The 22,690-nt window shown below is 43.2% G+C and overlaps 2 protein-coding genes across 5 annotated transcripts; both read left to right on the forward strand.

Annotated features, from left to right (window-relative positions):
• Positions 1–4,046: 4,046 nt before the first annotated feature.
• Positions 4,047–5,634, forward strand: LOC308536231 (protein BEX2-like). Its single transcript, XM_081115335.1, has 3 exons — positions 4,047–4,182; positions 4,592–4,669; positions 5,027–5,634. Exon 3 carries the CDS (start codon positions 5,032–5,034, stop codon positions 5,395–5,397), a length of 366 nt encoding a protein of 121 aa, XP_080971461.1. The 5' UTR covers positions 4,047–4,182; positions 4,592–4,669; positions 5,027–5,031; the 3' UTR covers positions 5,398–5,634.
• Positions 5,635–18,177: 12,543 nt separating this feature from the next.
• On the forward strand, positions 18,178–21,661 carry TCEAL5 (transcription elongation factor A like 5). Of its 4 annotated transcripts, none has more exons than XM_081115319.1 (3): positions 18,178–18,621; positions 20,081–20,134; positions 20,802–21,661. In XM_081115319.1, exon 3 carries the CDS (start codon positions 20,829–20,831, stop codon positions 21,411–21,413), a length of 585 nt encoding a protein of 194 aa, XP_080971445.1. In that variant the 5' UTR covers positions 18,178–18,621; positions 20,081–20,134; positions 20,802–20,828; the 3' UTR covers positions 21,414–21,661. The 4 variants fall into 4 exon arrangements, with proteins under 4 accessions (XP_080971445.1, XP_080971446.1, XP_080971447.1 ...); XM_081115320.1 differs by lacking the exon at positions 18,178–18,621 and adding an exon at positions 18,641–18,698; XM_081115321.1 differs by lacking the exon at positions 18,178–18,621 and adding an exon at positions 19,056–19,299.
• The last annotated feature ends 1,029 nt before the right edge of the window (positions 21,662–22,690 follow it).

Below are 22,690 nucleotides of genomic sequence, written 5' to 3' on the forward strand. Positions count from 1 at the left end.
AACACAAAATGAGCCTAACACTTCTGCAAAACAAGACCATTTTAGACTGTGAAAGGCTATATATAGGAACCCCTTAATTGCCTTGGCTCTGTAGCAGTTTTATCCTAGATGGGTATTCCATACTGATTGAGTGAAAACCACTATGAAATCTTGAATAATTTCATGGAATGGCAGGACAAAGAAATGCAGGACTAGTTCTAGAAACTGGGAAAATCACTGAGCTAATCCATATGATAAGATTCTTAACCCTGATCTTGTTTATCATGAGGTCATTAGGAGACCCTGAGATCTCACTCACTATCATTACCCTTGCTATCATGTTATGATTCTTGAAAAGGTTTCTTAAATCATACTCATGTAAAAAAAGAGAAACTTTGTATGTTTTAAAGCATTTTTATTACAAAATATAACCCAGAAATATTAAAATGTATAGGTTAATAAAATAGTATAAGGTGAACACTCCTGTAACCATAACTCAGATCAATAAATAAAACTTATGTCAGCCGTCCCAGAAGCCCCTTTATAGGCCCCATCTTTTTAAAAGTGTGCTTTTATTGATTGATTGATTGTTTGAGAGAGAGAGAGAGAGAGAGAGAGAGAGAGAGAGAGAGAGAAAGAGAGAGAGATCAATCCGCTGCCTTGCGCATGGATTGAGCCCTTGGTGCATGGGACCATGCTCAATCCACTGAGACATACTGGCTGGGCTATGTGCCCATCTTAATTTAAAACTACCCTTTCTTACTGAAAGTAACTACTATCCTGACTTTTGTCATAATAATTTCCTTTCATTTTTTATGGTTTTATCTTCCAAGTGTGCATAACAGGACACTATAGTTTAGTCTTCCCCTTTACATTTTTTAATACTTATTTAAAGTCTCTGTTAATATAGGGATTTTTTCTCCACCTCTTTCTTCTTCTTACAATTATCTGTGGAAGAGCTTGGGCTGTTTAACTTGTAGACCACAGTCTGGATTTTGCTCACTGCCTCCTTATGTCCAACCTGATTCTCTTTCCTCTAATTCCTGCAAATTGGCAACTATATCCAGCAGACTAAAATATTGACACCAACAGTTTGCCCTTATCCAGATGATATCATCTGGTGACTACAGGTCTATGGGGGACAATTTGACTTCCAAGTCTTCTGTTGATATTTTATAGTCACCTTTAAGTAAGATTCTGTGCTCTTAATATGTGCCTTATTAATTTGTCTAGTCACTCTATCTTGACATTTCAGAACTTTTGTGTGATTCTCACTTTCCACAGTCAATTAGCCTCCATCTTCCTTCACTGTGACAACTAAATTTGTCATCCTGGTTTAGACCTTTAAGACCTTACATCCGAACCATTAGGGCAGGTGTTTCTCCCTCCATCCTCTCCCTCTTTCAATCTATGAGCATGGTATATTTCTACATTTATTTAGGTCTTCTTTAATGTTTCTCAAAATTTTTAGTGTAAAGGTCTTGCAAGCATTTAGATTTATTCCTAGATTATTTATTTATTTATTTATTTATTTATTTATTTATTTATTTATATTTTATTGATTTAAGAGAGGAAGGGAGAGATAGAAACATCAATGATGAGAGAGAATCATTGATTGGCTGCCACCTGCACGCCCCATCCTGGGGATCAAGCCCACAGCCCAGGCATGTGCCCTTGGCTGGAATCGAACCTGGGACCTTTCAGTCTGCAGGCCAACGCTCTATTCATGGAGCCAAACTATCTAGGGCTAGATATTTTATTTTTAAATAACTTTATTGGGGTCTAATTTACACACATTTTTAAGTATACAATTAAATGACTTGAACAAATGTATTCACCAGTGAACTTACTACTGCATCAAGATACAGAAAATTTCCTTCAGCTAAGGAAGTTCTATGTCCCTTTACAGTCAGAAAAATCCCAATCTTCAAGCCAGGCAAACACTGATTTCATTAAATTTATATCAAGATAAATTAGTTTTGCCTCATTTAGAATTTATATAAGTGGAATCATGCAAAAGCACATTTTTGTGTCTGATATCTTTCCCTGAGTATATTTTTTAGATTAATCTGTTATTGCTGGTACCAGTAGTTTGTTCCCCTTTATTGGGTAATGTATGATTATATCAAAATGTGTTTATACATTCACTTGTTAATGAAAATTTAGATTGTATCCATTTGGGAGCTATCATGAATGAAATTGCTATGAACATTTCTTTCCATGGCAATTTCTTTTTGAGGAAACATATTTTGAAATTTGTTTGGGAAAATTTCTAAGAGTAAAATTTCTGGGACATATGGTAAGTCTAAGTAACTTTTCAAGAAACTGCCAAAAAGTTTTTCAAAGTAGTTGAACTTCTCACCAGCAATGAATGAGAATTACAGTTGTTCCATGTCCTCAAATGTACTTGGAATTGTCAGACTTTTTAATTTTAGCAATTGGATATTTCATTGATATTTCATTATAGGTCCCCCCCCCCCAGTTCCTTGGTGATTAATGAGATTGAACATTTTTCCATGAACTCATTGACAATTTGTACACGTATTTTTGTGAATGTTTGTTCAAATCTTTTGATAATTTGTATTGCATTGTTTGCCTTCTTATCTTAAAGCTTAGGAGTTCTTTATATATTTCTGGACACAGACTTTTTGTCAGTTACACGTGTTGTAAATATTTTCTCCCAGCTTCCCACTTCATTTTCTTAACCATGTCTTTCAAAGAGCAGACTTTTTACATTTTGTTAAGTTCAATGTCTATGTACTCTATTATTATACTGCCTTTATTACTATATCTTAAGTCTGGAAATCAGATAATGCAATTCTCCAGATTTGTGGGGGGTTTTTTCTTTCCAAAACTATTTTGTCTACTCTAGGTCTTTTGCATTTTCATATAAATTTGGGGGTAAGTTTGTCAAGTTTGTCAAAGATGCCTGCTGCAATTTCTATTTTGATCAATTTGTAGAGAATTGATATCTTAACAGTATTCAATTTCATGATCCAGGACCATGTTTTTTTTGTTTGTTGGTTTTTTACATTAATTTTGATCTTTAGTTTCTTTCAGCAGGGGTTTGTTTTTTTCAGTGTGCAATTTTCTTAAATTTATTTCCAAGTATTTCACGTTTTTGGAATCTATCATAAATTTTATAAACACACATAATTTCCATTTTCATTTATTCATTACTAGCATACAGGAATACAGTTGAAATTTTGTTTATCTATAACTGTAACCCTGCTAAATTAAGTTTAGTTCTATAATAGGCTTATCGTAGACCCATTAAAGGTTTTCTAAATACATGATTATGAGATTTGAAAATAAAGATATGCTTTTCCTTTCTGAAGCAGAAATTTGTAAAGATTTTGTTGTTTTAGTTCTGAAAATCCAACAAGGCTCTCTGCACTACACAGTTATTGGCTCACCTCATAGAAGGGCCTCATGTATCTAGGGGCTCTCAGAAGAGCCATCAGCTGCCCTATCCTTTCCAAGTTCTAAAAGAGTAGCTGCCTGTAGAGTCTATATTTATAAAATGACTTAGCAGAAGAGACAGGTGGTTGGGTATTTTTCTAACTTTAATACTATTTTTCAAATAAAACAACTTTATTTTTTCCTTCTTATAAAAGTATACTTTTTTTTGGTGTTTAATATAAAAAGAGCAGAACAGAGAAATAGCAAGAATTTTTAAAAATCCACTCTCCTGGACTCTTCCTGACATTTCTTCTATGCATTTTAGTGGAGGGAAAATGGAGAGCATTGGTAGCAGAAAGGACAGCAGGTGGAAGGAGGAGTGTCCTGGGAGTTTAGAAAGGAAAAGGCAAGTCCTCAGAGAGGCAACGAGAATGGAGAAAGGACAACAGTCCCCGGAAAATATATTGCCCTTCCGTGGCAGCAGAAAAAGGCCCAGGAATCCACAAAGAAGGGATGGCGACCAAAGAACGGGCAGAGCTGACGCTGTTACAAGGGACCCCAGGGGGCGCGCAGGGGCCAGAGCTCCCCCCCCCCGCCCCCCCGCGCGGAGCAGGCTGGGGCGGGACGGGGGCGGCGCCGCGCTCTGTGACGGAGGCCCCACGTGACCCGCCTCCTTGGACTCGCGCGCCTCGCTCCAGCGCCAGACCCCGCGGAGGCTCGCCCTTCTGGTTGCATCGCCCGGTGGCCCTGAGGGCGCGCGGGCCCGGGAAGCCCCAAGCGGCGGAGGCGGAGGCGGAGCAGGTAAGGGACCCGGAGCGGCGCCCGGGGTGGCGGCGGGGCGGCGGTGGAGAGCGGACCTGGCCGGGGGAGCCTCCGAGGGGTCGGGCTGCTCCGGGCGAAGCGCCTCGGAGACGCAACCCCCACGCCCCGACGCGGCGCGCGTGTGTCTGCGGAAATCGCCGAGCTTCCCCGGGGGCGCGCTGGGCGGCCCACGGCGACAACCCTCGGGAAGCACCTGCCTCTGGGCCCCCGCCCCGCCCCCGTCTTTCTGGGTGTCGAACGCGGTGGGCAGCGCGGGGTGGGGGCGGCTGGAACGAGAGGCCGGGCGGGCCGGGGGCGTGCGTGGCGGGGCGGACGGGGCCGGTGGGCGCACCCGCTGGGCCAGCGCTCGGCTGCGGCGCCACCCGCTCCCCCTCGCCGGCCCCTGCAGGTCTTCGGGTCCCAGAGTCGCGGCCGCGCGCTCCAGGCGAGAATCGGGAGGAGGAGCCGCCTGCAAGGATAGGCCCAGGTGGGTGCGGGGTACGGTGGTCGGGGGGCCGGAATGAGTGAAAAGCCCTGAGACCCCAAAGCCTTACCCCACCCCCATCCCGTCCTCCATTTTGGTGCCTGCAGAGGCCTGGGCTTGGATCGCAGGGAAAATGGTGGGTTTGGGGCGAGGGATGGGAGGGGAGTCAGAAGAAGGGGGGAGAGCTGGGACTGGAGGCCCCCTAGAGGGCGTAGGGAGCCTCTCAGGTGGGGAAAATGCAATTTTAAAAAGTCTTTGAAATTCAGGCCTCTGAATCCGGAAAGGTGCATAGTAGGGCCTCTGTCCTCGGTGCTGATCAGTCCGCCAATGAAGTAGTCCCTTCTATCTCTTGTCTCCTAGGAGCAATGGCGTCCAAAGAGGAACAAGTGGTTAAAAATCTCAACATGGAAAATGCCAACCAGGAAAACGAAATAAAGGATGAAAAGGAGCAAGATGCTAATAAAGGAGAGCCTGGTGAATATTGTGTGCCACGAGGAAATCGTAGACGGTTCCGTGTTAGGCAGCCCATCCTGCAGTACAGATGGGACGGGGGTCAGAGGCTTGGGGAGCCACCGGCAAGGATGAGACAGGAGAATAGGGAAAGAGTTGGGGAGGAGATGAGGCAGCTGATGGAAAAGCTGAGGGGAAAGCAGTTAAGTCATAGTCTGCGGGCAGTTAGCACGGACCCCCCTCACCATGACCATCACGATGAGTTTTGCCTTATGCCTTGAATCCTGATGTTTTCCCTGAAGTTGATAGGGAGAAACAGCTTCCTAAACTTGTTTGTGATGTACCTTGTAAACCTTTAGTGTTACTTGTTTCCTGTGGGTCTCCCAATACCAGCTTCTAATTGAATGTTGTATTTTGACCCAAAATTTGTAAGTTTCTGTGAGCAGGGGAGTTTTATCTATTGCATGGAAAGATGCTCATTACATATTGTGGTTAATAAAGCAGTTTTAAAACATTTATTTTCTTATCTATATTTTCTCATTTTTTCAAAACCAAACATATATTACCTACTGGAATAGCTTGACCACATGATAAAAGCCATCTGAACACTTACTAAACATTCCTGTCACAATCTGTTTTAATTTATCTCTGGATCTATAATAATGAGACCTATCTCTTTAAAAATTATTGTATTTATCAACATGAAGATAATATCACTTCCCAGGGCTGCTGTGGGTTCTTGTTAATGCAATAAGTGTGAGCTTTTTGCAAGCTCTTGTTCCCACTGGGATATGCATGACCCATCCCTTTAAATATTCCCTTCAGCTATTTGGGGAATTAAAGCCAGGTGTCCTATACTCAAGTCCCCTGAGCTAAGAAATAGGTACTTCTATTTCTCTGCTGCTTTGCCCATTCCCATTCTCTCTACTTGGTATTGATGTTCAGGAATCCTCAAGGCAGGGGTCCTCAAACTTTTTAAACAGGGGGCCAGTTCACTGTCCCTCAGACCGTTGGAGGGCCGGACTATAGTTTAAAAAAAAACTGAACAAATTCCTATGCACACTGCACATATCTTATTTTGAAGTAAAAAAACAAAACGGGAACAAATACAATATTTGTATTTGCATGTGGCCCGCGGGCCGTAGTTTGAGGACCCCTGCCTCAAGGTGAGAAAGTCACACTGATTTCTTTGGAACTCCCAATGAATTGAATCCTCAGACTATTCCATAAAAGTGTGGAGAAATCCCCTCTGTGTTTAGCATCATGGAAAGATCTTTTCTGTCTGGTTCTCTTTCCTTAGGTGTAGATCTCTCCTAAGAAACCTCCCTAGTTCATTAGAGTATACAAGATGTGTGAGGCAACAGAGTTCACTTTCAATCTGTGACAGTTACACCAGCCCCCTGAAACCTATGAATACAAAGAATTATACTAAGTTGGATGTCAGGAGATTCAATTGACACTCAAATCTGGAGATCTTTATGAGAAGTTCAACAGAGAACTATTGGGTTTAAGTGTCCCAGCAGAACTTGGGAAATAAGTTACCTTAGAGTGTGCTAAACAGGTGAAAAACATTTTATGTACTAAGTCTTTTGTGGAAATAAACTTAGAAGTGAGGATTCTAAAACAAGTTGGCAAGCCTGACTGGCATGGCTCAATGGTTGACTGTGAACCAGGAAGTCGGCACATGCCTGGGTTGTGTGCTCCATCCCCAGTAGAGGCGTGCAGGAGGCAGCCTATCAGTGATTCTCATCACTGATGTTTCTATCTCCCTCTCCCTCTCTGAAATCAATAAAAATATTTTTTTAAAAATAAATAAAACAAGTTGGCAAGCCACGACACATGAGCCTAATCTGGCCTATTGCTTTTTTTTTTTTTTTGGGGGGGGGGGGCGGGCAGTCAATGAGCTAAGAATAAATTTTACATTTTTTATGGTTAAAAATATTGACTATTTTGTGACATACAAAACTATGAAATTCAAAATTTGGTAGCTATAAATAAGGTTTTGATAGAATACAGCCATACTTATTAATTTACATTTGTCTGGCTGGTTTTGCACTACAGTGGCAGAGTTGGATAGTTGCCAAAGAAATAGTATGGCCTGCCTGCAAAGCCTGCATATTTATTATCTGGCTGCCCTAACAAAAAAGTTTGCCAACCCCTGCTCCAGACTATAACATCCAATAGCACTAATGAAGCCAAAGGGAAAAGTGAATAGACAGGTGAAAATGTCACGTAACACAGCAAACCCTAGACACCATGAATCAGATGCTTAAGTAATTCCAAAGCCTTCCCTCTTTCAGGTGCTTGACACACAGGCACATTCGTGCAAGACAGAAGTTTATAAAGAGAAAAACTAAAGTTGGAAAGAAAACTGATGAACAGAGTAGCTTATGCCTTACCATACTTCTTACTCTTGATTGCCAGTATTTGCACCAGCTTCCATGGCAAACAGAAGCATTCTGTCTTCATTGAACTCAGGGTATTTAGCAGTTCTGTCATGAAGAGAAACTGTAAGCTTGCTCACATGTGAACTGATACTATGATAGGGGGTTAGACATGCATATGCCCAGAAAAAATGTACATTTCTTCCATGTGTAGGCAGATCCAAGGTGCTCTGTAAGCCTCAGAGAAAGGTGGGTTTAAGATTGTAGTTTCTGGAGAGAGAGCTCTCTGCTAACAGCTTCCCTTGTTTTGTTTTTTTTTTAGAGGAAAAATTCCTTATTGTTAAATAGGTTACAGTAAAATAAATAGAGTGATGGCTTGTTGGGGAATAAAAACTCCAATGGAATCATAGTCTCTCCATCCTGTCTCTAGCTCTTGGCTCTGCCTTCGATGGTCCCTTTGGACGACAAGGCCTTGGTGGGTATGCCAGGCCTTCTTGGGCCCTTAGGACCTCTGTCTTTCTGGCCAGTGGTGCAGGTACTGTTTTGGACCCACTGTCTTTAGGAGCAGCAGCAGCCTTGGCTTTCAACCCTTCCCTGCCCCCTTGGGTAGTGGCCTCTTTAAGGACCTTGTTCCCTGTCTTCTTTTTGGCTGGGGAAGCCACACCATTCTCACCCTTGGTGGCCGTGGGTTTTGAATTCTGAGAACCAGCTTTGGTTTTTCTGTAGGCCTTGCCATCTGCTGAGCTGTTCTTTAACCTTTGACTTCCCATGGGGCCCACTGGCACCAGGAGGGCCTTTGCGGCCTTGCCTGGCTGTTGGGGAGCTGGGGGGGCGCTTCCTGGCATTGCCCACTCTTGCCTCTTCGTCCTTGGTCTGGCCACATTTCTTGGGGACCTCCTCCTCGGCCTCACCAGGTCTCACCACTGAAGAAAATTCAGAAAATAGACTTATGAGCCACCTTGTGACCAAAGAAAGCAGTGCAGTTTGAACTTTCTGGTCAGAGGCAGAGCAGGGATTCTTACACAGACACTGGACTCTTCCAGCAAGGCCAGATAGCATAGGCAATGCTCTTTGGTTTGAAGTGAAATAGAGCCTTCATGATTGGCCATCATTTAAAACATTAAGTCAGATTTATTCTTCAAATGAAAATGAAGTAACAGATTAGATTTACCTCCCTAATTTAAACAGCTAAAACCTGGACAAATTTTATGAAAAACAGTTTTCAGTTATTGAACATTAGATAGTGAAAGACGAAGTTTCCTGAGAGAGGGGAAACAATAATGTGAGCCTTGTGGTTTCCCCAGATTACTGTGTATTGTGGGATCTATAATACATGTGGAAGTAAAATGCATGTCAGTAATAGCACAAAGGCCAGGAGGGGGAATAAAAGCACACAATTTTAAAGTTCTTATTCTATACATTGATATCACTTGAAGGTAGATTCTGAAATGTTAAAAATGTATTAAAAACCTCAAAACAACCATGAAAAATGTTGTAGCTAATAAAACCAACATAAGAGATAAAATGGAATCCTCAGTGTTCTCAGTAAAAAAATGTTAGAGGAACAAGAGAACAAAGAACAGATGGGACAAATGGAAACAAATAAGGTGGTTGAGTTAAACACAAACATATTAATATCAATAATCACATTAATGTAAATGGTCTAAACACCTTAGTTATAAAGCAGAGATTATCAGATTGTATATAAAAGGAAGACACAAATACATGCTGCCTATATGAACCCTATTTTAAATTTAAAGATTCAAATAATTACAAGTACAAGAATGGAAAAAGATGTACAATCTTAACACCAAAATCAAAACAAAGCTTGAGTGACTATCAGAGCAAAGAATAATATCAGGGATAATATGGTCATAGAAAGTCATTGCATTATTTTAAGGGGTGAGTTTGTCAAGAGGACATGCCAGTAACAATCTTAAACGTTCACATATTACAGTGCTTCAAAATAGATGGAGCAAAAACTGATAGAACTGTAAGGAGAAACAGACAAGTCGACAATTACCATCAGAGATTTCAACACACTTTCTAAAAAAAAAAATAGAACAAGTAGACAGAAAATCAGCAGGTATATGTAAGACTCGAACAACACTATGAACCAACTTACCTAGTTGACAATTGTAGAACTTGCCACCAATGACAGTAGAATGAATATGTGTTTCACATGCATATGTAACATTTACCAAGATAGTCTATAATTGGGGTCATAAAATAAGTCTTAATAATGTTTACAGGATTCAAATAATAAAATATATGTTCTCTGAGCACAGTGGAATTAAATGAGATGCTAATAACAGAAAGATCTCTGGAATATACCCAGTATTTAAATTTAACTTCAAATAACACATGAATAAATAACTCAAAGAAGTCAAAAGGGAAATTATAAGGTAATTTAAACTGAGTGAAAATGAAAACACAATATATGATAATTTGTGGGATGTGGCAAAAGAAGTGCTCAAGGGAAAATTTATAGCACTAAACATATATATGAAAACAGAAGAGAGCCTATAGATTAAATAAATGGAAATTTTATTTAAAATTCTTTCTCCAAAGAAAACTGTAGGTCAGGGTGGTTTTACTGATAATTTTACCAAACATTTAAGGATAATATAACAGCAATTCTATGAAAAACCTTTCAGAAAATTTAAGGGAAGGGAATACTTCCCAAATCATTCTACAAGGTTAGAATTACCCAGATAACTAAGCAGACAATTGTGTTACAAAAAATAACTACAAACCAATATCCTTCATGAACATACATGCAGAAATTTTAAACAAAACTTTAGTATAAAAAATACAATACATCATGATCAAGTAAGGTTTATCCCAAAGATTCAAGGTAGAGTTAATATTTGAAAATCACTGGGAACTCACCACATTAACATAAAATAGAATATGATCATATGATATAAAAATATGATATAAAAATAGAATATGATCATATGATCATATGGTCATCTCAATAGAAAATGAAAGAAAATTTGCTAAAATTTAAAAAACACTTTACCAATTTAAAAAAATTGTCAATAATTTTGTCTAGAAAAATGCCAAAGAAAAACTGACTCCTTCCCAATCCTTTCGTGATTGTTTGAGGTTTATAATTTGGGGAGGGGGTAGGGCAAGAGGGAATTGATCTTCCACTTCATTTCACTCGACCACTGCATCATCTAGGCAGAAATAGATTAGTTTCCTTCTAGTCCTACCAACAGTATCTGGGCTGAGAAACAGAGAGTCGCCCAGATAGTGTTGGCAGGACTGAAAAAGAACTACTCTATCTTGGCCCAGATGATGCAGGAATCTGCATCTGACTCTCTTTAGAGTAGTGTCACAATGGTCCAGGGGCAAGTTGTGCCTCTACTCCTACCCAACAATGAGATTTAACAAAGCTAACTATGCATGGTGAGTCCAATAACCACTAGATTTCATCCCGTCAGTTCAGCAGGATCTAGCTGAGTCTGTGCTTCACATCAAGAAGTCATTCAAGGGGATGGAAGGTGGAGCTAGTTGGCACCCAGCATTCCCTCTTCTCCTCTCTTGGTGAATAGGGCCGAAAAGGAATTTGAACAACCCTGCAGCAAAAAAGCCAATGTCAGTCAGCCCTCTCCTAGCACCATCCTTAGTGAAAACAGCTCAGTGGAGAATTGATCTTACACTCCTATTGGAGTCAAAGAAGGCTGTGACAGTTGATGCCTCACTTTCACCAAGAAAATGTCAGCAGGGCCAACAGAGGGGCTGAACTTCCATTCCATACATCTGCTATGATGCAGTGTGAACCAACCCTGCATTTTTGCCAGGATGAGGTCCACAGGACCCAGGGTGAATCTGACTCCTTCCCAATGCATATACACATACCCAGTGCTCACGCTAAACCTCAACAGGGGAACTGCCTGTTAAAAAAAAAGATCAAATAGAATCCATCATCTCATAATAATCAAAGTGTACAGAATATAATCAAACTTGAACACACATGTTCAAAATCAGTTTGTTTGTAATAATCAAAATGAGGAAAAATTCAGCTGTTCTTCAACAGGTGATTGATTAAACAACATGTAGTGGTGCATTCATATCATAAAATACTACTCAGTGAAAACAAAGAATGAACTATTGATGTGTGTAACAATTGGATGGATCTCAAAGAAATTATCCTGTCAAAAACTCAAATGGTAAGTTCATTTATGTAACATCCTATATAATAAAGAGGTAATATGCAAATTGACCATCATGCCCTCACACAAGATGGCCACCCCCATGTGGTCACAAGATGGCCACCCCCATGTGGTCACAAGATGGCTGCCTTATGTGGTCACAAGATGGCCACCCCTATGTGGTCACAAGATGGCCATGCCCATGTCATCATAAGATGGCCACCACAAGATGGCCAACAGGGGAGGGCAGTTGGGGGTGAACAGGCCTGCAGAGGAGCATAGTTGGGGAGGACCAGGCCTGCAGGGGAGGGCAGTTAGGGGCGACCAGGCTGGCAGGGGAGGGCAGTTGGGGGTGACTGGGCCTGCAGAGGAGGGCAGTTAGGGATGACCAGGTCGGCAGGGGAGGGCAATTAGGGGTGACCAGGCTGGCAGGGGAGGCCAGTTAGGGGCAACCAGGCTGGCAGGGAAGGGCAGTTAGGGGCGACCAGGCCTGCAGGGGAGGGCAGTTGGGGGTGACCAGGCCAGCAGGGGAGGGCAGTTGGGGGGGGGCTGGGCTGGCAGGGGAGGGCAGTTGGGGGCAATCGGGCCAGCAGGGGAGCAGTTAGGCATTAATCAGGCTGGCAGGCAGAGAGGTTAGGGGCAATCAGGCAGGCAGGCAAGCGTTGAGAGAGAGCATTTCCAGATTGTGAGAGGGATGTCCGACTGCTGGCTTAGGCCCGATCCCACAGGGGTCCCAGATTGGAGAGGGTGCAGGCTGGGCTGAGGGACACCCCCCAGTGCATGAATTTTGTGCACCGGGCCTCTAGTTTTAAAAATAACAATTATAAAGATGGAATTTAGTTATTGCCAGAGGTTAGGAGGGGGAAAAGGGAAGTTAAGGACCTGGATGAAAAAGGTCAAGTGGTTAAAAAGTGCAAATTGGTAGTTAGAGAATAGTCACAGAGATGTAAATTATAGCATAGGGAATATCTATAATAATAAAGGTGTAATATGCTAATTAGACTGGATGTTCCAGGCGTCCTGTGAGGGAAGCCTGGTCCCAGGTGCCAGAGGGAAGCCGGTGCTGGCAGTTGGGGAAAGGAAAGCCTACTCTTGCAGGAATTTCATGCATTGGACCTCTAGTAGTCAATAATATCATAATAATTATCTCTGCGGCCAGGTGGGTACTTGAAATATTGGGGAACCACTCTGTAAAGTACATGATTGTCTACTATGCTATACATCTGAAACCATACAGAATAATATTGAATGTAAACTGTAATTCAAAATGTTTTTAAAAAATATATTCTAGCCGAAACCGGTTTGGCTCAGTGGATGGAGCGTCGGCCTGCGGACTGAAGGGTCCCAGGTTCGATTCCAGTCAGGGGCATGTACCTGGGTTGCGGGCATATCCCCAGTGGGGGATGTGCAGGAGGCAGCTGATCGATGTTTCTCTCTCATCCATGTTTCTAACTATCTCTCTCCCTTCCTCTCTGTAAAAAATCAATAAAATATATTTTTAAAAAAATAAAATATATTCTACTAGAGGTCCAGTGCACGAAATTCATGCACTCAGGGGAGTCCCTCAGCCTGGCCTGCACCCTCTTGCAGTCTGGGAGCCCTCAAGGGATATCTGACTGGCTTGGAGGCGGGAGAGGCTCCCGCCACTGCTGCTGCACTTGGCAGCCATGAGCCTGGCTTCTGGCTGAACAGCACTCCCCCAGTGGGAGCGCACTGACCACCAGGGGGCAGCTCCTGCATTGAGCATCTGCCCCCTGGTGGTCAGTGCACATCATAGCGACCGGTTGTTCCACCGTTGGTCTATTTGCATATTACCCTTTTATTATATAGGATAGGATAGGCCAGTTGACCTTCATGATTTTTTTTTGTATTACATACCCCTTTGAGCATCTAATGAAAGCAATAGACTCTATCCTAGGAAAATGTACATACTCATTAAAAAAGTACATATTCTATTCTTCCTCTGTACACACACGCACACACACATAATTTTGAACATAATTCCAGGGGATTTATAAGATTCTCTAGTTAAGAATTCCTGAACCCACCCCACCTGGTGTGGCTCTGTGGTTGAGCATTGACCAGGAAGTCAGGGTTTGATTCTTGGACAAAGCACATGCCCAGGTTGTGGGTTGGATCCCCAGTAGGGTGTGTGCAAGAGGCAGATGACTAGTGATTCTCTCATTCTCTCTCAATATTAATGTTTCTATCTCTCTCTGAAATATATATATTAGAGGCCTGGTGCACGACATTCATGCACTGGGGGTGTGGGGGTCCCTCAGCCCAACCTGAACCCTCTCCAATCTGGGAGCCCTCAGGGGAGCGCTCTCCAATCCGGAAGTTTCTGTCTGTCTTTGCAATCATATAAGTGAATTGTCTGAGACCCCAGTTCAGTTTGGTTTGTTGCTCACAGAATAATAGAGGCATTTTTTTTTCTTTGCTTTATTTATGAAGATTTCCTGGAAGTTTTAGGATATCTTCCCTTTAATTTTTCCTAGACACTCTGATTTTACTTATGTCTTTCACCTTTGCTTTCCCTCCATCCCCCACCGCAACAGTGACTTGCTCCAGGCTCACTTCGCTCTAGTGCAGTGATGGCAAACCTATGACACGTGTGTCAGAGGTGACACGCAAACTCATTTGTGGTTGATTTTTCTTTGTTAAATGGCATTTAAATGTATAAAGTAAATATCAAAATATAAATCTTTGTTTTACTTTGGTTGCAAATATCAAAAAATTTCTATATGTGACATGGCACCAGAGTTAAGTTAGGGTTTTTCAAAATGCTGGCATGCTGAGCTCAAAAGGTTCGCCATCATTGCTCTAGTGTCTAGGAGATCCATCTGCCACCAGAACTACGATTCCCAGCATTCCTGGTGCTCCCTGAACTCTGGGCTTCTGCTTCTGGTCCTGGGGCTGCCACCAGTAGTACTATTCCCAGAATTCCTGGTGCTCCCCATGCTCTTGGTTTTCCTTTCCTGCACTATCTCTATCCCATGGCCTACCACTCTGCCAAGTCCTCCAAGCCGCCAGTTCTCACTCTCTGCTCTCCATCTGGCGGCTTGGGGAGCCAAGTTCCCCAAGCTGCTCCACTCTCTGCCAGCTCTCCCGCTCTGCTCTCCGCCCGGCACCTGTGTATGCAAGTTAACCCGCCATCTTTGCTGGGTTAATTTGCATACTCACTCCTGATAGGCTGGTGAGTGTAGCAGAAGGATGGTCAATTTACATGTTTCTCTTTTATTATATAGGATATCTACACTAATAAAAGAGAAACATGCAAATTGGTGTCACTCTGCTATGCCCACCAGCCAATCAGGATGATTATGCAAATTAACCCACAAAGATGGTGGTTAATTTGCATATGCAGGCTCAGAGTGAAGACTGAAGGCTCTGGCCGAGTGAAGACTGAAGACTGAAGACTGAAGAGGCTTGGCTTCTCCACTGTGGCTGGACCAAAGGCCTGGTTCCCAGGTGCCAGAGGAAAACCAGTGCTGGCAGCCAGAGGAAGGAAAGCCTATTGCATGAATCTCTTCATGCAATGGGCCTCTAATATTTATATATATATATATATATATATATATATATATATATATATATATATGCCAGATTATTATGACCACCTGACATTTGTAGGCAAATTAGCCGTATACTGCATCATATGGGATATGGAAGCTGAAGGCCTGTTCGAATACCTTTGTTGTCTGGAGTTACCAAGATAAAACGTCTCCAATTCACACAGGAACACAAGGATTGGACAGTTGAGCATTGGAGAAAAAGTCATGTGGTCTGATGAATCACGTTTCCAGTTGTATCATGCAGATGGCAGAGTGAGAATTGGGTGGAAACAGCATGAAAGCATTCACCCCACAATCATGAGTACAACCCTTCAAGCTGGTGAGGGCAGTGTTATGGTTTGGGGCATGTTTTCCTGGCATGATTTGGGACCTTTAATTCATGTGGAACAACGTCTGAATAGCACAACATACCTAAGTATCGTTGCTGATCAAGTTCATCCTATCATGTTGATGGCATATCCCAATGGAGATGGCTTCTTCCAACAAGACAATGCGCCATGCCATGGTGCTCATATTGTGCAGGAGTGGTTTCAAGAACATGAGGGATGCCCTAACTGGCTTGGCTCAGTGGATAGAGCATCAGCCTGCAAACTGAAGGGTCTCAGGTTTGATTCTGGTCAAGGGCATGTACCTTGGTTGTGGACATATCTCCATTAGGGGGTGTGCAGGAGGCAGATGATTGATGTTTCTCTCTCATTGATGTTTCTAACTCTCTGTCTGTCTTCCTTCCTCTCTGTAAAAAATCAATAAAATATATTTTTTTTAAAAAAAGAACATGAGGGAGACTTTACCTTGCTTAGGTGGCCCCCACAATCACCAGATCTCAATCCAATTGAGCATTTGTGGGACGAAGTTAAAAGAGCCATGAAGAAGCTGGTTCCACAACCATCAAATCTCACAGAACTGGGCAGTGCTATTCATCAGGCATGGTGTCAGATTCCTCGCATCACCTTTCAACATCTCGTGGAGTCAATGCCAAGAAGAATCGCTGCAGTATTGAAGGCAAAAGGTGGCCCAATGAAGTACTGATGGGGTGGTCGTAATAATCTGGCCACTCAGTGTAATATATATCACAATTTTTTTTAAAAAAAAGAATGCCTGAACCCAAGGAGTTCTCTCCCTTTAACATGGCTCAGCTATTTGTGTCTTCCACTTTCTGTCTCATTCCCAAGTAGCATCTTCTCCTCCTCTCTGTCCTTTCTCTACCTCCTAGATTCTGCTTATTCTTGATGTCAAGCTGCTCATGTATAAGGGTTTCTCAAGTTCCTAGGGTACAGACTTCCTCAGGTGCAAACACCTGGTTTAGGTCAATCAGTATGGTCAGCATGCCAGAGTTCCTTAGACACTGGCCTAACCTGGCTAAGAGGATGCCATGGTGAATGTGGACTAGCAGGCAGCAACTTTACAGCATGACTGGGCTCCTTCTAGGTGCCCTGGAGGTGAAGATACTGAAATTGAGAGACCCAGCAGGCTGCATCTCCTAAACCAGGTGGTAGGCAGGGTCAAAGAAGCTTCCATTTGGCACTGTGAATAGGGTAGAGAGCAGGGGTCTTGAAGAGACCTGTTCTGGTTTTCAGTTGTCAGAACAGCATTCCCATCTCTGCTGGGACTGAATTGCCTCTGTGGGAATTTGGGGGAAGGAGGGAAGGAGCCATCTTGGTCACCTCTCCATGTATATTTTTGGAATGAGCAGCTGTCAAGTGCCTGAATACAAAGGATGAGAGGCTTTGGAAGGTGAGAAGGGGTGGAAAACAGCATAACCCTTCCCTCTTGACAAGGCAGAGATCATCAGCTGCCTTTGCTCACAGTGTAATCTCTGAATAAAAATAGCCATCAGCCAAATTTTCAAGACTAATATGTGTCAACCACTAGATTCCAGCAAGTCTACTTAGCACTTGCCCATTGTTTGGGAACATTGAATACCTGTATTTTTAGTAAAACATAACAGAATAAGCTCTCTGTAAAAATTACAAACATTTTGTATGTAGCCAATAAAATTTTCTATATAGTAAATAAAATTTAATGTTATGAACTTAACTTGGTCTCAGAATTTTGGAATCTTGTTGGTTTTTCCCCTTCCCCAAATGAAAATACCTTTATTTAATTTTTTTCTTATAAGAGTAACCCATGCTATGGACCTAGAGACTACTATACTAAATGAAATAAGCCAGTCAGAGAAAGATAATTATCACCTAGTTTCACTTATATGTGGAGTCTAAAGAACAAAATAAACTGACAAGGAAAACAGGACCAGAGGCATGGATATATGGAACAGACTGACAGATCTCAGAGGGGAGGTGAGTGGGGATGACTGGAAGATATCAACCAAAGAATATGTATGCATGTATGCATAGTCCATGGACACAGACAATAATGTGGTGAAGGCCTAGGAGGGGTGGGGGCAGGATGGAGGGGGGCAAAGGGGAGAAAAATGGGGGACATCTGTGATAGAGTGACAATAAAAGAAACATTTTGCAAAAAAAAAAAAGAAAGAAAAGAAATAGAAGAAATTAGGATGCCACAAAAAACCAAAAACTTTTAAAAAGAGAGATACTGTGATATTACCTTCTTCAAGGCATTTCAAAGTGATTGTGAAGCATTAAAAAAGAAACTGGAGAGTAAAGAATAAGATTATGTTTATTAGCTCATTTTCCTTTCATGCACGTCAAGAATTTATTTAAGCAAGGAACAAAGGTACCGGGATGTAACAGCTCTCTCACATTCCTTTTACATAAATACCCTGTAATAGCAGAAGTTGATTCTCAATATCTGAGTGCCTTAAAAACTTAAAATCTTTTAAATTAAAAAAGAGCAACCCATGCTGAGGGTAGTACATTAAATAAAACTAAAAAAATCTTAGAAGAAAATAAAATCTTTATTTTAACTAGCTGCTTCCTTATCTGAGAATCCACTCTGTAGCTATTATGTGAAGGTCCAGAGGACTGGAGGAATGAGCATCCATCCATGGCTGAGTGGAGAAATAGATTACAGGCATAGATGCTCCAAGATCAATGAAGAGAAAGAAAAATTCTTCAGAGGTGTACCAATGTCCTGTAACCCTAGGAGAAGATGCAGCCTTTCCCTGATGAAACAGAACACATGCCACGGGGAGAAGGGGCCACAGTTGACCTCTGGGATTAAGAAAGGCTAAAATGAGTGACAGGGTCACAAACCAGAGGATAGAAGCGGAAGGGGCAGGGGGGCAAGAGGAGGAGGGTTAGTGAAGGAAAGGAGTGGGAGGGGAAGGGGGCTAGAGAAAGAAGAAAAGGCTGGCTCCTGACGCACTTTCTCCTGGTGGGAGGGGAACAAGGGACCCGAGCCCACTGGTGACGTTTCCCTCACGTGATCAGGAGCCGATGTGTACAGAAGTCCCTCTCCTCCAGGTACGTTCCTTATTTCCGTGGAGAAAGAGATTTTTAGACTGAGGGACAGCGGGGCCAACTGCCTCATAGCCCTGCAGGTCGGTACAAGAATGTGTGTGTGTCTGTGTTTGAGGGTAACCTTGGAGTAGGATTGGTGAGACGGATAGAGGGAGGATCTGGTCTGCTTTACAGATGCAACCTCCCTCTCACCCCCATTCATTTTGGCACAGAAAATTGAGTGAATGTTGTGAGAGAGGTCTGGGTACCAAATCTTATTTTTCTGGATAAGTGCAGGCTTAGGGCAGACAGAAATATGAAGAGAAGGAGGCATCTCTCTGGGAAGGCTACAAAGCCACTGCTGCTTGCTGACCCCTGAGGTGGGGGTAGCAGAGGGCAAACACCAGAGAGGGTCCAGGACTCAATTCTCTCTGCCCCTCCCCCGATGTCCATCGTTTGGTGCAAGAAATGGAGGACTTGGTGGGAGGAGATGGAAAGGGGTTAGGGGTTGAGAATGGGTATCAATTAGGACGTCCTAGGAGGCAGGCTATGTGATGGAGGGAGAATGGGGGAGGGGGAGGGGGTTGTTTGAAGAGGATGGCAAGGAAGTGGCCTGATCCCTGCTGGGTGGCTGGAGGAGGGCAAAGCCTGAGATCTCCGGATGGGGGTTGGGGCGGACCCCTGAAAAGGACTGCGCGCTCGGTATATCTTCCCCACCTTCCGCCCCTTTTGGAGCCAAAAATTTTGGGCTAGTGTGTGTGTGTGTGTGTGTGTGTGTGTGTGTGTGTATGTGCGCGGGAAGTGGGGGGGGGCGGCGGTGGTGGGGTTAGGTGGTCAGGTGTTGCCTATGAGGGTGATAGAGGTTCAGTCTGTGGAGTCCAGCTCCCTGTTGCGGAGGAGTAGCTTCTGAATTAGGGAGGGTTATGAGGAGGCAACATAGACCTAAAATTTTACTGAGTTTGGAAATAATTTGTCTCTTGCGTTGTAGGAAAATGTCGTCTTTCTGTGTACGTGGAAGAGGGGGGAGTGGCAGGAATGCTCTGGACATTTCTACCCTGCCCTCCCCCTCAACTCTACCATCACCATTTTCAGAGAAGTGAGGGGCTTTGTGCTATCTGGCACCGTGGGGCAGGGAGCTTGAAAGGCAGAGAGCTGAGCACAGCGCTGTCTGCCTTCTGAACACCACTGTCCTGAACCTCACTCATTTTAGTGCAAGAAAAAGTGAGCTAGAACTTTGGGAGAAGGATTCAGAAATATAGAAACACGTTGGAAATTGTTTTTATCTGCCATTTCCCAGTGGTAGAAAAATGGAGGCTGTTAAGGAGGGACTGTAGAGGGGGATCAGAGGCCCAAGGGAAAAGGGTAAGGGTAGCAGGAATTGGGAAAGTTTTGACAACTATAGTTCAAAAAGAGTCAGTGTCCCTGTTACCAGTCATTCGCTTCACAATCCCTCATTCACCATCTGTCTTCTGTCTCTCTACAGGTCTTCAGGTCTGTGGTTGCATAAGAGAAGGAAAGACCTGCAGGAGCAGTGCAGGTCAGTGGGAAAGAACAACTACCCCAGGACCCCTGGGAGTGGGAGTGATCTAAGCCTGAGCAGAAGTTGAGGAGGCCATCTCCTGCCACCTCTCTTCCAAGTTTTCCTATTCCAGCCTCAGAATCTGTGGCCTCTGTCGGGACCCTAAGGGAACTTGGTGCTTTATGGCTGGTGAGGATGGTGGGGGAGAAAAAGGAAGTGAGAGATGGTGGTGTGGCATCTGTGAAGCCTCTTGAAAATATTAGAGTTCCCCTGAAATCTGAGAACTGGCCATTGCTGTTGTGTCTGTAGATCTGTAAGTCTTACAATTGCAAGCAAGGGAAAAAAGAGACTAGTCAGAATTCTTGCAGGTCATTTTAAGTTGGGGGCTACCCAGTTAAAATCGTTATGAGCACACCTAAGGCCAGAGCAAAGTTTAGGGACACATCTGTTCTTACATACTTCTCAACACAGTCCGCTTAAATACACGGAGAAGCACTTATGGAAGTTTCTATAAGGCTGGCTCATGCAAACATGTGTGGAGTGGGAGGGAAAGGAGAAAAAGTATGGGTGGGAGTGCACTTGAATGTTTCCTGTGAAGAAACCCCTACATCATAAAGGCAAGTATCAGGACCTGCATTCCACCACCTAAGTCCTCAGTCCCCTTTGTCTCCTCTTTGCCTCCTAGGACAGGCAAAGGAGGGGACATCTCAACATGGAAAAACTCTACAAGGAAAATGAAGGAAAGCTGGAAATTGAGGGAAAGCCAGAAGAAGAAGTAGATACAGAAGATGAGGGAAAGTCAAATGAGGAAGAAAAGCCAGAAGTGGAGGGGAAGCCAGAGCACGAGGAAAAGCTCCAAGACCAAGGACAGCTAGATGACGCGGGGAAACAAGAAAAGCAGAGCAAGTCCCAAGGTGAGGGGAAAGCACGCAGTGAGGGCAAGCCAGAACCCCAGGCCAAGCCAGAGAGCCAGCTGCGAGCTGCCGAAAAACGCCCGGCTGAAGAGTATGTGCCCCGGAAAGCTAAGCAAAAAACGGACAGGTGGACGGATGATTCCCTCAAGGACTATCAGGAGGACTTACAGAAAAGGCATTTGGGCATTGAGGAGAGGATGAGAGAATGTGGAGATGTGTCAAGGGCTCAGGAAGAGCTAAGGAAAAGACAGAAAACAGGTAGTTTTCACTGGATGCAAAGAGATGTACAGGATCCATTCTTCCCAAGGGGCCAGCGGGGTGTCAGGGGAGTGAGGGGTGGAGGTAGGGGCCACAAAGACTTTGAAGACAGTCCATATATTTAATGCCTTTGGCCTTTAAATCAATTTATCTGATGGGAATATTGCCAACCCTGCTTTCCCTGGCAGGCGTTTGCCAGGCAATGTGCTTTAACTTCATGCTGATACTTTACATTAGGCATCACCCTTGTTGCCAGCAGCCTTTTGCTCCAACTACACAGTACTCTCTGTTTCAGTAGGGGATTTTCACCCATGTGCATGGAATATATGTTCATGGTACATTGTAAAAATAATAAATAGTTTTCAGAACTGCATATATAGCATCAGCCATTTTTGGGGGAGAAAAAGTTACACAATGCATCCATGTGTAGGAAAAATTATAGAACAGCGGACCAAAGGAGGAATAATGATTTTCTCTGTGTGGTGACAGTGGAGGAACTTATGCTTTTTCTCATTTGCACTTTTCCCCCTAAAAACATATTACTTTGTCATAAAAAAATAATAAAAATAAAATATTTTTTAAAGTAGAAAAATATATACCAAGCAATCAAAATAACTGTTCAGTGAGTTTATGAAGGTAGTGGAGTCACTTCAAATTCCTGTTGTCAGGATGTGAAATTATGTGTAAAACTCACATTATCTCTGAGACTCGAAGATGGAGGAATCAACCAGGCAGTTATGCATCCATTGTGTTGTCATCTGTGAAATGGGAATAAAAATTGCCTTCAGGGCTGTGGAGATCAGATGAGATACTGAGTGTATAAGCTGTGTTGACTGACTCCTACCTTACCCTGCACTAGCAAGGCCAAAACCCTGTCAGATGTTTGGAGTAGGATGAGGAAGTTCTCAATTTTGCCTGAGAATAAGTCCAGACAGCTGAGAGGTGGATGCCACTCTCTTCTGGGACATACCATATCTGTTGGGCACTCTGCATCTTCTCATGGGCCCTGCACCCTCCTAAGGGCCCCACGGCTCCTGGTAGGCTGGAGTCCCCAAGGTAACAAAGCCCTTTTGATTTCCCTGGAGTCCCTGGTGAGTTGAATCCCCACTATATTCCCTACTGAACTGTGAAGAAGGTCCCTCTTCTCATGTTATAATTGTATTAATCCTGACATGAAATGTGAAAAAATACATTGTAAAATCGTTATTAATATATTTTAGGCATTATAATTACCCCACTAGACTTGCACTTCTCAAAGCAAAGAAATCTTACTCATTTTGGTAGCCACAATACATAATGGAAGCTAAAAAATCAATACATTAATTATGGAGTTAGAAGGTCTCAATTCTTGGCCCAGTTATTGGCCTGATTAAATACATAGCCTTAAGCATGTAATTTCATT

The sequence above is a fragment of the Myotis nattereri genome (genome assembly GCF_964212035.1).
Source record: "Myotis nattereri genome assembly, chromosome: X".
NCBI lineage: Eukaryota > Metazoa > Chordata > Mammalia > Chiroptera > Vespertilionidae > Myotis > Myotis nattereri.